At 35.1% G+C, this 13,653-nt stretch overlaps 1 protein-coding gene across 1 annotated transcript in view; it reads right to left on the bottom strand.

The window, feature by feature from the left end:
• Positions 1-13,653, bottom strand: part of VWA3B (von Willebrand factor A domain containing 3B) — a 74,997-nt gene that overhangs the window by 14,656 nt on the left and 46,688 nt on the right. Inside the window, exons 20-22 of the mRNA XM_074152505.1 lie at positions 9,794-9,912; positions 6,911-6,961; positions 4,500-4,719 (exon numbers count right to left, since the gene is read on the bottom strand). Of these exons, the coding sequence (XP_074008606.1) occupies positions 4,500-4,719; positions 6,911-6,961; positions 9,794-9,912 (390 nt within the window). The remainder of the gene's footprint in view (positions 1-4,499; positions 4,720-6,910; positions 6,962-9,793; positions 9,913-13,653) is intronic.

Genomic DNA, 13,653 nt, shown 5'->3' on the forward strand with positions numbered 1-13,653 from the left:
AGTATTTTTATAAGTACATTTTAATAATCTTTGAGAATAACACTATAATTTATATTTACCACAACAATAGCAAATTAATTCTAGAAAAAGTCTAGTATTGTCTGCATACAGTTCATAATAATATTTCTAAATATAAATAATAAGCAAATTCAAAGCTAAATAAATAAGTTTCCCCATTAATTTTTAAAACACATATTTATTAGCCTATTACCTCGTAAACAACTTGGAAGAATCCATCTCTTGTACAGTTCCTTTGAATGATAAAAACACACAGCTTGAAATCTCAAACTTTTACACAGATCTACAGACTGTTCTGAAAAACAACCATAACTCATATGATCCTAAAACCCCCTGCTTGCTAGGGTATGTATGACCTGCTTCCTTGTCTGACGATATTTTTCTTCCTAAAAAGATGTATTTGATTTTGATACTTGATTTTCCCTAACAGTCAATAATGATGGAAAAGATGGGAATAACTTTGACTAAATTGTTTGTTCCCAGTTTCACTATAACTACCACAAACTCTTCTCACACACAAAAATCACAAACAACCCTAAAAAAAAATAAGTCCTAAAAATATGTAAAACACACACACAAAAAGGCAAAGAGATATTTTAAATGGGAGATATGTGAGGGTTTTCTAGTTTATTCTTTACTCCTATAGAATATAAATTATATCAACAGTTCTGTTTTTAAACTCAGTCCAAACCAGAGGCTCTTCATACCGCTTAACTGACTGCTTGAAGTACAACCTAACAAAGGCTGATTTGAGTGCAAAGACTTACATCTCCACAGACACAAAAAAGGTATTTAGGTAAACCATTTACTTAATTCCTCAGGCTCCAAAGGGACAGCTGCTGCTGAATATTTATTATCAACTAATTTGTAATGCTTGACTAATAACTTGGGCAACTTCCAGCACTCTGCTTTAATCCAAATACTAAAGACGGCACAGGCATCCACAATGAGGATGCCGAGTCCTGCAGAATTCAGATGGCTCAGAAATATTGTCTAAATTCAAATCCACCTCTCCTTCCTCTCACACAGCCTTTAGGTGTTCAGTGTGATTGTCACAGACACTGTCAGAGTGCCCGTTTCTGAGATATTGTTCTCCAGTATTTTTATTACTAAAGAGCCCCGTCTGATTCTCAGGGATTTTCACCCTGTTCAGCTCTGCTTCTGTTGAAAGCAATGCATTAAACCGCGTGAGGTGAAGGAGACTTTGTTTCTCCCTGCCACTACCTGCTGCATTTTAAAATTCTTTTTCAAAGGGATTACTTTTTGCATTTTCCTACTGTGAGTGAGAGTACATTGGAAGACTATCCACAGATCTCCATGTATCTTGGCTCTGACTTTGGCTTTTCACAACCCTGATGCCTCCAGAGCCAAGAAACCACTGATTTTTCCAGGCTGTCAGTGCCAACAAGCTCCTTCTGTCTAAACCACAGTCCACTTTTATGAAAGTCTAACTTATTGTAGCTACACACTGTTTGTCCAACAGGTTACTTCACTGATGACGATGGAAAATTTGACCAAACATTTCTAGGTAGTTATAACTTTTTTGTTGTGGTGCTATTTGGCATGCTTGTTTTGCCTTGTCTCCCTAAAGAGACACTAGAACAAAGACATGGAATGCCAAGCTGTTTAGGAAACATAGGAATGCAAAAAAGGTATCAACAGTCAGCGATTAGTGATCCTTAAACAGTGAGGAAGAATGAGGAGTGTAAGAATTAGGACATCAGGAAATAGAAGAAACCGCCAAGGGAGATCCAGAATTTCTGTTCTTTTAAGGAATCAAGTCTCAGCTATAAATATTTAATTAGGAATAGTTAAATCAATTGTACATGAAATGCATTTTTCAGAAAGAACAGATTCAATGAGCCACTAGAGGTCCCTTTCCACCCAAATAAACATGCTTTACAAAACATGTTATGCTTGTTAATTATTTGGTACTTTTATCACATGGTGACCATTCAACGGGATCACAAACAAGTATAAGCCTTGCACATTCCAGCTCATCCTAAGGGAAACACAGTACTTTTAAAAGTATATTCTTGATGAGTGTGTATCCTTAGCAATGAATATGGCTTTATCTCTCTGCAGAATCTGAAATCCATTCATATGCAGAAACAGAAATATTTAGTATGATATTAAATGTTCTCCATCCCTCTCAAAGGCCAGATTGTGACACTTAGGGAAAGAAATATTTTCGATTAAAATGTTACGGGTATTAACAGAATGCTCCAAACTGCCCTGGAAGCTATCGTGCTTGGAGAGCAGTAACACCACGACCCTAGTAGACCTAAGGTGATCTAATGAGAAGTGGATAGGCGACCCTGAAAAAGTCATTTTACTAAGTGACATCTTGTTGTAAATAGCTTTATAATTCAGTGAGAAAAAACATAATGTGAAATTACGGTTGACTGTTATGCCTGACAAGTTCAAAATAGAAAACAGATACAATATTTTAAGTCAAAGCAATTACTTATTAGAAAAAACAAACAAACAAACAAATAAAAAACCAAAGTAAATGATACATTCCTCATTTTTAATATCTTTAGAGGAAAACTGAGTGCCACCCTGAAGAGGAAGACTTTTCTTAACCCATGCTTTAATCTGTACAGCAAAACGAACTGAGTAAACTAAGTAAAATATGGGCCTACAATTAGCCCTCCAATTAGGTAATCATCAACGTTCACTGTTTTATATTTTGCGTGATAATAACTAAATGCGCTTGCTCATTTCCCCAAGCATTTATTTCTTTTGCATCACTACAGGTCTTCAGTTCATCTCACTGCCCTGTGCAGATGGATGTCTACCTACTTCATCCTCCTCCAATAAGGCACTGGCACACCCTACCTTCCACAGATATGTGCAAACGTTAACAACCTGAACACAACTCCCAGAGAAGGTCAGAGGACTAATTCAGTTGTAGGCTTAAACAGAAAGCTCCCCTAGCAAGGACATCCAAAAAGGATTACTAATTCTTTTAAGAAGTTGTGAAGGTAATTAGGAAACCTTAAAAGCTAAAACTAAAAACTTAAAACCTAACAACTAAGGGGTTTGATTTTGAATTTAGTAAAAAAATTAGCCAGCAATTCCAAATTCTATGCTTTGTTGCATAGACCTCCAGGATAACTGTGGTTTTTCTACCATCTCACAATGACGATTTTCAGTCAGTGCCATACCAGCTACTTCCTTGCTGTAATGTATTTCAGCTGGCAGTTTATTTTTTTATACGCATTCTGTAGGCAGAAATCACAGTTGGGAAAACCTCCAACAGCATTTTTAAAAGGCTCCTCAGGTTTTTTTTCTGGTTTTTTTCACTGTTTTTTCTGCCACATAAACAGAATTCTAATTACATCTGCATTTCTGCCTCTCACTCTTAAAGCCTTTCAGTTGCAGATTAGCAATTACTGAAGATGGTGCACTGATTAGGCTCCTAAAGCAGGTTGACTCAGGATAAGTGATTGCACAATGTTAATCACGTCTGAGAGCACACACTGGGCAACAGTAAAATCACAGTCAACAAATGAAACATGAACATGTTTCTGCTGCTCTTGTATTGGGACATTATATGGCAGAGGTAAATCAATAATCAAAATAGCAGTATGAGTAATGTAATATTTTCAGACTAATGTAAAATTAATCAAAATCATCTGGTTTCGAAGACATTAAAATGTTTTCAAATGTACATTCTTAGCGGAGGAAATTCTCCAATGTTACAGAAAACTGAATGTGAACATGCCCATAGGAATTTATTTTCATACACGGCCTGCGTTATCATAATATATTCTATTCAATTTAACACAATTTTTTTTTTTTTATAACTTCTATCATAGTATGTAAAATGCTACAGCTCATTATGAAAACTATTGCTGAGCTCGATGAAAAGAGAGGCATATCTTAGTCAAGGAATGTCAAATAAAACAAAAGATTGCCTTTTTAAAGAATACTGGCACATTTCTAGGCATGACCTTCCAGGTAGAGTATATAGATACTTGGCAAAATTTACAGTTGTCAATTCCAATTGCACATTCCCATTCATTCCCGAGAACTCACAACGTTAGTTTGTACTCTGTTCTTAGAAGAAAGATCCCACGGAAGATTACAGCGAATTACTCCAACATTACAAGATCTTTTAGTCTCATTTATCGGATATTAACCCAACCACAAATCTTATACCATAATTGCCTTTCATATATCTCTTCTTTCTCTTATTTCATGTATATTTCTGCTGTCGTTGCAGAGTAGGTAAAGATACCTTGCTCATATTTGTTTCTAAGAGGCTGGAGTTCTGTGGCTCTCAACACCAGAACTTTTGCTTCCCCAGTACTTCCAAAAAGTCATTGAAAGCTTGTTCTCTTTTTAACTACGTTCCTTCCTCTATCCATTTGTATAACAACATCATGCTAAACATTTAATTTATCAGCTACTACAACAGAACAATATTATTCCAGAAGCACATACTGAAGAGGAATATCTGGAATATCTATTACCTTTTTATTGATCCTTATGTGTGATTCCAAGCTTTTCTCTGTTTCCTTTTTGACAGCTTCCTGAAGATCAGAGGCTTGTTGTATATATGTTAATGCTGCCAGTATCTCATCTTCTAACAACACTACATCTTCATAGGAAATTGGCCATCCCAAATTCTCTAAAGCCTCCAGCAACGCTTCTTTATGTTGCATATATTGGACTGGCCCACGTTCTTTAAATCTTTAAAAAAAATAATAATTTTTTAAAAATTAGTAATCACAAGTAGGAAAAAATTCAATTTTGGCAGTACTTTACAAATAGAATCACAAAGCTTAAAGGCAGAATAAAACATCAGATTCTTCTTGTCTATCTTCTGTATACCAAAAGTTCTTGTGTTTCATCTAGCTACCATCCAGTCGTGTTTAGTCACATCTGGCTTAACCATATCTCATGGAAAGACATCTACAGAGCAATTCAAGTAGCTGAGCATAGATGCCTGCTGCCATTTTAGATGTCCTAGAATATGTGAAGCATCAATAAAGAACTTGGAGATATGACTGGGAAACTATGGAAATCCCTGGCCCTTCTGGAACAGCAGCTAGGGTGAAGTGTCAAGCATCTAAACGCCTATTAAGTCCTGATTTGCCACATCACTCTTGACTGATCACATTAAAAAAAAGATACAATCTCCTGCTGTTTATTCCTCTGTCATTCCTGCACTGCTCAATTTTCACTCAATGATCAGGAGTTCGCTTCCATCCAGGGTTCAGGTTATGTCAATGTCCACTGGACTAAAAAGCCATTTGAACCTACGTACTGAAGGTATTTATACACAGAAAGGTGAATCAGATACAGTCATCTTGTTGATAAAACCAAACTAAAACCCCCCAGATCCAGAACAGGTAAAATTATTTAAATTTTGAATTGGAAGTAACATACTTCTTTCTAGTATTCAAATCATTCCTGTGGCTCTTCTCTACAGCTTTGCCAGCATTTAAAAAATGTGAAACCTAGACCTGGAGGGAGTATTTAAGTGTCTGTCTTGCCAACACATACAGCCATGGTGATGCCTACCTCGCTGCCCTACTCTTTGTCACTGCTCATCTCTCTTCTCCTCTAGGAGCTGCTTTGTATTGAAATGACACTGACTGGTATAGTTATTTACCTAGATTTTGTTCTCTGAGTTAATTATTCATGTATAGTCAATGTCAAGTTAACCTGTCTTCTGGGTTGGATCTCTCAACCGTTTTGAGCTCAAGCACAATATTACCACTTCCCTAGTAAACCTGAATTTCCCTAGTATCTGACACAGCCTTTTAATTACACACTAGTGAACCAGAGACTCCTCAACCAATTCTTTCAGGACTCCTGTGACCAAGTTAATAGACTTCACTACCCTCTCCCTTCAGATTATTAATGAAAGTAATGTTGAAAGCATGTTATTATTCTTTTGTAATACACAAACATGATCAATCAAACTGTAAATTCAGAAAAGAAAATGGATCAAATATTTCAATTTCTACGTACCAATATTAACAATTTTAATATGCCCCTCTAGCAACAGATTGTACAACTGCTAGGACTTTTTTTCCTTACATACATAATTGGCTACATAATTGGCCATACATTACCAACAATACAATATTTTGGGTACTACCTTGTCAACTTTCTATACTCTATAACGCATTGTCTATCAACAGACATCTATTTCCTTTTTCCAATTATATGCTGTTCTTTTCTTCACCAGCCTTCATTTCCTCTCTGCACCAGAATGGGGTTTTAGTTCTCCTTACTTACGATAGAACTGTGTATTTTTTGCTCATTAGCTTAGGTCTTCTTAAAAGCATTCTACTTTTCATTCCCTTTTTTCTGCCTAGAATATTTCATGCCAATTCAGTTTTCATTAATTGATCTTCAATGTATTCTCTGAATTAAGCAGACACTAACTTCACTGATGTCAGTCCTGTTTATACAGCTGCTAGTTTTCTAAATCAATATACAGAAACAGGCTAGTTAAAGTAGTACAAACCTCCAATGTGATACACAGTTCCAGCAAATGCTGTAAAGGCGCTTATTATACCTTTACAAAACAGCCACTGAAGTGCTCTTTACCAGATGAGAGATTTACTTTGATGACAAAGGTAATGACATACTGCCCTCCCAAGGCCCTGCCACTTAATGCTGATTAAGAATAGACCAGCACCATTCAAATGGAATGCAAGCCTTTTCCTTTAAAGTAATGAGCACCGCAAGAAGGACGTCTAGAATTTAATATTACTCCATATCACAAATACATTTTTGAAAGTAAGGTACAGTTCTGAAATATTTGAAAATAAAACCAGTTGGTTGCAGAAACAGAGTTAAAAAAGTATCAAATATTTATGACCAGCCTTTCAGAGGTAAGTCAGAAAACCAAAAGGTGCTAGCTTACTTGTCTCTTTCCTCCTGAGATAGTGCTCTCCAAATTACTAGATTTAGATGCCTATTAAAGAAAGCAAAACAGTTTTTGAGGGAATGCAGTTTCTTGTGCATCTGATCATCTCAAAACTAGCAAATAAACACAGTTTCTTAAGATATCTGCACTGATTTGTATTCCAAGAGCTCTGCATCATCAAACGGTATCCTTATCATTCAGCTATGAAATTATCAACTGCAAGAGAAGATGGGAAAACAGCATCTTCCATCAAGTAGCAACATGTCTATTTCAGGGTCATAGAAGGATTAATGGCAATCACTGCTGCTTCCTGCCAGGATTTTCTATGGATGATTCTCTTCAGCACCAGCAAGATAAATCAAATAACAAAACTGCTTAAATGCCAGTTAAGCTAAGCACAGTTCTTCCAATTAAACAGTTTCAGAAAACTAGCTTGAAGACACATGGAGAGCAATGCTAATTTTTAATCTTTTTCTCCTAAAATAACCCTTGAGTTGTGCTGTTCAGGTTTCTACTTCATTAAACTCTGGCTATGAAGAAAAACTTCCAACAGGAAAACAGAAGTGATTATCCCAAAGCAATGCAGTTCTGAGATCTTTTAAAAGCACCACTAAACTTTCTGCTTTTGCTTTTTAGACATAAATTATAAACTCTTACTAGGTCATCTAGCTTACAGTTTTCTCTATTTATTAACATCTCAAACAATTAAGCCATCACTCAATTACTTCATTTCATGCTCTAAAATAAACCTCTACCGATGATCCTAATTGCTGTAATTATTGAAAAATTGTCAATCTTCCTTTGGAAATACTAGAACAAATGAATTGTTTGGAAAAATTCAGATTGTAGCTATTAGACTTTTAATAGTCTTTCTAGATTTACTATTGCATGTACAAAAAAGCTCATTAACACCAGACTTTGAATATGAATTTCTTGTTGATTCATTTTATCTACTAGAAACCAACCCCCAGCATTTTTAGAATGTAAATTACTTCTTTCACAATCTGCAGTCTCAGCATGCTTCACTGCCTATTTCATACTTCTAAATGTGCACACTAGTAACTAATTCATTTGTAAAAGCCTCTGGCTATACAAGTTCATACACATTTTGAGGCTTCCAGTTTTTCTCCTTCGATATTAGATATTCTCTTTGTCAGAGCACAAAATTTCTGCCCTTGCCACTTTTTACATTCTTATCTGATGCTAACATCAATCTACGCATGGGGAAGATATTGTCATGATTGCTTCTGTTCTTGAAACCTGCATGCCCTGACGTATTGCCTCATCTGTAGAGGTCAGAATAAATTTGGGACCAATCACCATTCATAAAGCTGAACTGCAGCCTTTGCAAATTCCATTACTGGAAAAAATACTGTGGCATTTACAGCAAAATAAATTTGACTGGGTTGCTGTTTCACATGTAAAGGAAAATCAATGAGAAATCTTTTTTACATTGTCAATTATAAGGATATTCAGGCAGATCTGTCTTCTATACATCTTTTTCACAGAAGTAGGGAACTCAATCCTACTATTGTAAATATACTGATTCATTGACCTCTACGGGTAAACATAAGTAAACCATACTTCCAATCATCAGAGTTTTAGGGAGACTGTGAAAATGCTGTCAGTAGAAGATCATCAGAGTTTAACCAGAAAACACTTTTCTTTCCCTCAAAATTGAAGTCAATAAATGTAAAATATTCAATGGTACGACACAGCAATGAAAAATTTGAATGTTTTTTTCATAAGTCACCATCCAAAATATACCACTTGAACTTTCTATCAAAATGAGAGACAAATCCAGATTTCTATGAGTTTTTCATCAGCCTGATAATAACAGTACTATCTCAGTGACAGAGCACACAAACCCAATAGATTTTTCTCCTGTGAATTCCAATTAGGAATTCCTATACCATTAGGTATAGGAAGCAACATTTGCAAACCATAATTCTTGATTTTTACCACAAAAGATAGATACATTTAGAAATAGGAAATTGGGAATGAAAAAGAGAGCTATTACACGCTTTAAAAAGAACTGATATGATCATAGAGCTACAGAGGAAAAAAACCCCCAAACCTTAGAGGGTTTCAGTGGAATTCATCAAAAAACAAAGACTAAACACTTGTCATCAAGGGGTTTTTGATCACATACAATAATTATATCTGTAAATGTTATTAGAATACAGCCTGAAAGGATATCTCATTTATTAAAACAATTGTAGTCAAAGCTCTCATAAGGTTACTGAGTGACATTAGTAATCAAATAATTCCATTACTTCAAAATAATGCACAAAGTTAGATTAAGGAAAGAAATAGCTTAGAGATATAATGTCCTTGTCCTGTTTAATTCTGATGTGCTTTTACCAACTTTTAATTAATAAGCTCAATGCATATCTTTCTCAAAAAAAAAAAAAAAGTAAAATAGTATCTTATAGGTGCCTCAGTTACACTCTTGCATCATAGTTAGGTGCTAGGCAGCTGGGAGCAAAAAGCAGGCCACTAATTTAAATGTCAGTCTATGGATCTAGAGCTTAATTGAAAGTTATAAATCTGGCTAGTACTGTATGTTATAGGGGGATTCCTCCCCAGGTTTATTCCAGGAAAGTAAAAAAAAAAGTAATTTATTTTTTTGTCATTGAACAAACATAATATGAGCAATATATTATTTATTATCTCCTTGACTGTTATCTGTTTTTTTTAATTCTGCATGCTTTTTTGAAGAAAATAAAGGTTTCTCCTACAGGTTGATGGTGGATTCAAGTGTGTCAATGAGCAGAATTACCAGTATTGAGCAAAGCATGTGTGAGCAAAAACCCCCTACTTAAGAAAAAATCTGAAATTAGACTTCAAACATCATAAATTTCTGATGAGTAGACTTGCCTTTCATAGGATTTAATTGCTTGTTCCAGCTTCTCTTTATAGGCATCAAGATTCAATGCCTGAGGATTAATTAGTGTGATCTGCTTCTTGTCGTTGCTAACGTGGGCAAATGGTAACATCTATTATACAATAAAAGACAAATACTTCGTTTATCATACCACTTCTTCTCCATCAGAATAACTGAATGTCCATGAGTCCATGTCCAAGAATCAGAACAGACAGAAGGATCACTGGAAGGCTGCAGAAAGAAAGATCTGAGCACCCTAAAGAAATGTCAGAATTAAGACATAGTTTTCAGCCTGTTAATAAAATCTTCTGAAATTATACAGAAGTTATGCAGAAGTTGCAAATTAATACTCCTAACTACTAGTTAATTCTAACCAAATTGGTACTGTCAAAAAAGTCACTGGGTAAGTCAAGCGTAGGTCAGAAGGGAGACAAGCATGTCTAGATCATGACCATATTGCAGATGGTATTGCTTTAAAACAGCATTGTCCTATACTTATTAGCATCTAATTCTAGCATACAGGTGTGATAGTTACTAATTTAAAAGTATTCAATACTCTTATTCTGGAGGACCATATTTTCTATAGAATTAGAGTACTAAAAGTAGAAAGAGATGTTCTTCATCATCACACTGATCACTAAAGAGTGAACAAGGTGGATATTGCTCACTGAAACTAGTCTTAATTAACTACAATAACACTTAGGGATATAACCCGGTTGGTCAGAATCAGGAACTTCAATACCTTTCCAATCTCACAATACAGCATCTACATAAGTCAACTTCATTATAAAACAGAAAGTCATACACTTAAAAGTAGATCTCCTAAAGGTGGAGAAAAGGGTACAAAAGGATGACAGAGGAGAAGAAAGATTCCCTCCCATTTCTAAGTCCAAATCCCACTATCATTCAGCCTCTTAAATTACACAGCAGTTCCTATAAGAAAAGCTATTTTATATATCAATGTCCTGATGATGATTATAAACAGAAAAAAATCCAAGAAAGAAATGGAGAAGATGGAGAACGTTACTCTCCCCAAAACTGTCTTCAGTACATATGGTTGAGTGCAAAGCTTCTCCAAGTGCCTGTCTGAGATCAGGATATAGATGACAAAAAGATGGATTAGGTTCAATTTAAATTAAATTAAACCCCTTGTTGGGGGAATAAGACAAGCAGTCAGAAAATAAAACAACAAAAAGACTTCTTTAATTGACAACGTTTTTCAGTGATGTTTTATTTGTATTTGAATCATTACAGCCTAGCTAGATTCCAAATTAATGCTGTGTGAGCATTTTTTCAGGAGCAGTGGTGTGACTTTATATTCCCCTCTCTTTCTGAGGACGTCTTCTCTCCGATTAATAAATCTGTGTCACATCAGTGCCAGACCACATCAAAGCTCCTCATAGTAAATTAATGTTAAGATCACTTAGAAGCTAAAGTTAATGGGAACATGTCAGTGGAGTATTTTGCCAAAGACAGATGAGGTAAACCTCTGCCCAGAACTGTGAGCCATGAAATCTGGCTACCTGTCATTTCTAGGTGGAGTTTGAAAGCTGAAAGGGAAGGAACTGAGAGTGCTTGTCTTCTAGTTCCATACTGCCACGGTTGTTGTCTGCTAAGTTACTCAAACCAAGTTTATAAAAGTTCAGCAGGGCTTTGTAGAAGCTCTATCCTACGTTCCCTTACGAATTCCCAGAGTACAAACTATCATTTTCAAAATTAATATTTAATACAGTTTATAAAACACTTTGAATAGAATATGAGGGGCAGACAAACCTAAACACATTGTTACAGTATTGAAGAATAAAACCAAATTGGAATATGTTCTTAGCAAATAGAAAACTTGAAATATTATGCACACTTTGAGTGCAACGAAAACTGCTCACAAAGTAAAATGAAATTTGACAGATTCAGCTTGAAGAAATCACAGGGAAGCTTTTTTAGTGCCAAAGTGTTTTGTCATTTTTCTAAATCAAATACTTAAACTTTCATATCAAAAGAATTCACTTGTTTCAAAATGGCTCTTACTTCAAAACCAAAATTTCAGATTTTTAAAGACAAAACCAAAGCAAAATAACCCTAGAAAAATTTTTCTTCTTTTAGATCAAGCAAGATGTTTTGGTTGGCTGAATCTGAACTTGATTCTTCTGAGCAAAGTGTTGAGTCAAAACTCCATGTCTTGCGAAGCTATACTTAAGATGCCACAATCTGCAACAGATACTCAGATGGTTCTATGGGAAGGTTTGCTCCAAATCTACCACAGTGCAATTTAGACAAGCCCACAGACCAATTTTTTTTCCGGATAGGAATCTGATGGGCAGTTTAATGAATTAACCTCTTTGAAATAACTCAGGTGAAACTGACAGGTCACATAGAACTGACATCAACAGATCAGCCTCTTGTTAATGAACAGTTGTCATGGAAACCTTTTGCTTGCTGCATCCCCAAGGTGAGACAACTGCTCATAGCTACTCCATCATAACTGCTAGCAAAGACCGAAAATAAAAATTTTACTATCCCCAGAGAAGCAAACAAGGCTTTCTGCATTCCACAATAAGAAAACTAAGATCTCAGAAGGAAGAATGCAAAAACGCCTGTACATTTATTATCTTCAATGAAGTCTTCTGAAGTATTGCAATAATCAAGATTCTTAATTAATTTGTTAATGTCTCATATTCAAGGTCTGTGTCTAGTCCAAGAACCTTTCTTCTGCTTTTCCTTGATATGCTGGCATGAGGCTTGAGGGAGAATGGGTTCCATAGCTCATAAATTCTACTGGTTCTACTTTGTGTGTAGCCCCCAACCTTCTTTTTCCTTTCAATATCCTGCTTCACATCCAGAAAAATCCATACTCATAGAACAATAAATCTCCACTGCCTGAGAAACTGAGTGTCTCTATACAACTAATGGAGATTAGCAGGTACAAAAAAGTGGTAAAAATGGTATATTACTTCGTGTTTATATCCCCAAATCTAAAGAAAACCCATGGATCACTGTTCAGATTTTGTACAGCAGCTGTTCATTCTAGAACACTGAACTTAATTCAGGCCTGAAATAGACTACCATAAGCTTCCATGAACTACTGTTAAAAATTACCTGTATCGCCTGCTGAACCATAGCTTTGACTATTTTCAAAAGACCATTATGTTATACAAATAACTTTTTTTACAAATAGCAGGGTAAATGCAGCTCAGGATTGTTGGGAAAGGATTCGAAGATGTCTTCATTTAGAAACACAGCAGAAAGAACTCTTCTTGGTAGGACTACTCAGAAGAAAATGGAAAAAGAAGTGTCTGTTCAGAAATCAGTCGTAAGAGTTATGTAAAAGTCACAATGTCTTTTGTTTAACATTTCACTTAGAGTAGATTGTTTTGTACAGTTTAGAACCATTGAATATCTGGTTTTTTTGAAAAATGGCTATTTTACATCTGAAATGTTAAATTGTACAATTTTTAATGCTTTAGATACAAAAAGCCATCTTTTTATAGCATACAAAAAGCCACCTTTTTATAGCATACAAAAAAAATCACGCTTTAAAAAAATACTTAAAGATCTTGGGTTTGACTTGCTTTTAGTAAACCAGAGGATCTGGTTTTGCTTCCACAATCTGCATGCTATAGCAAAAATTCCTGTTCCTAAATTTAAAAAACAAACATGAAAACTTTAAAATGTACAAAAGTGTACATCTGTAATAAATATTTTACTCCGCTGTATATCACATTCTATTCTAAACCCCTTGCTTACACCTTATTATTTAAACAGATGCTGTTTAGCTTTTACTTTGAGTATTGTTTAATTAGTTTTAATTATTAGTTAAAATGAGATGCAGCATATTCATAGGACTTTCATAGGATGC

This window comes from Numenius arquata, chromosome 1 (assembly GCF_964106895.1).
Source record: "Numenius arquata chromosome 1, bNumArq3.hap1.1, whole genome shotgun sequence".
Taxonomy (NCBI): Eukaryota; Metazoa; Chordata; class Aves; order Charadriiformes; family Scolopacidae; genus Numenius; species Numenius arquata.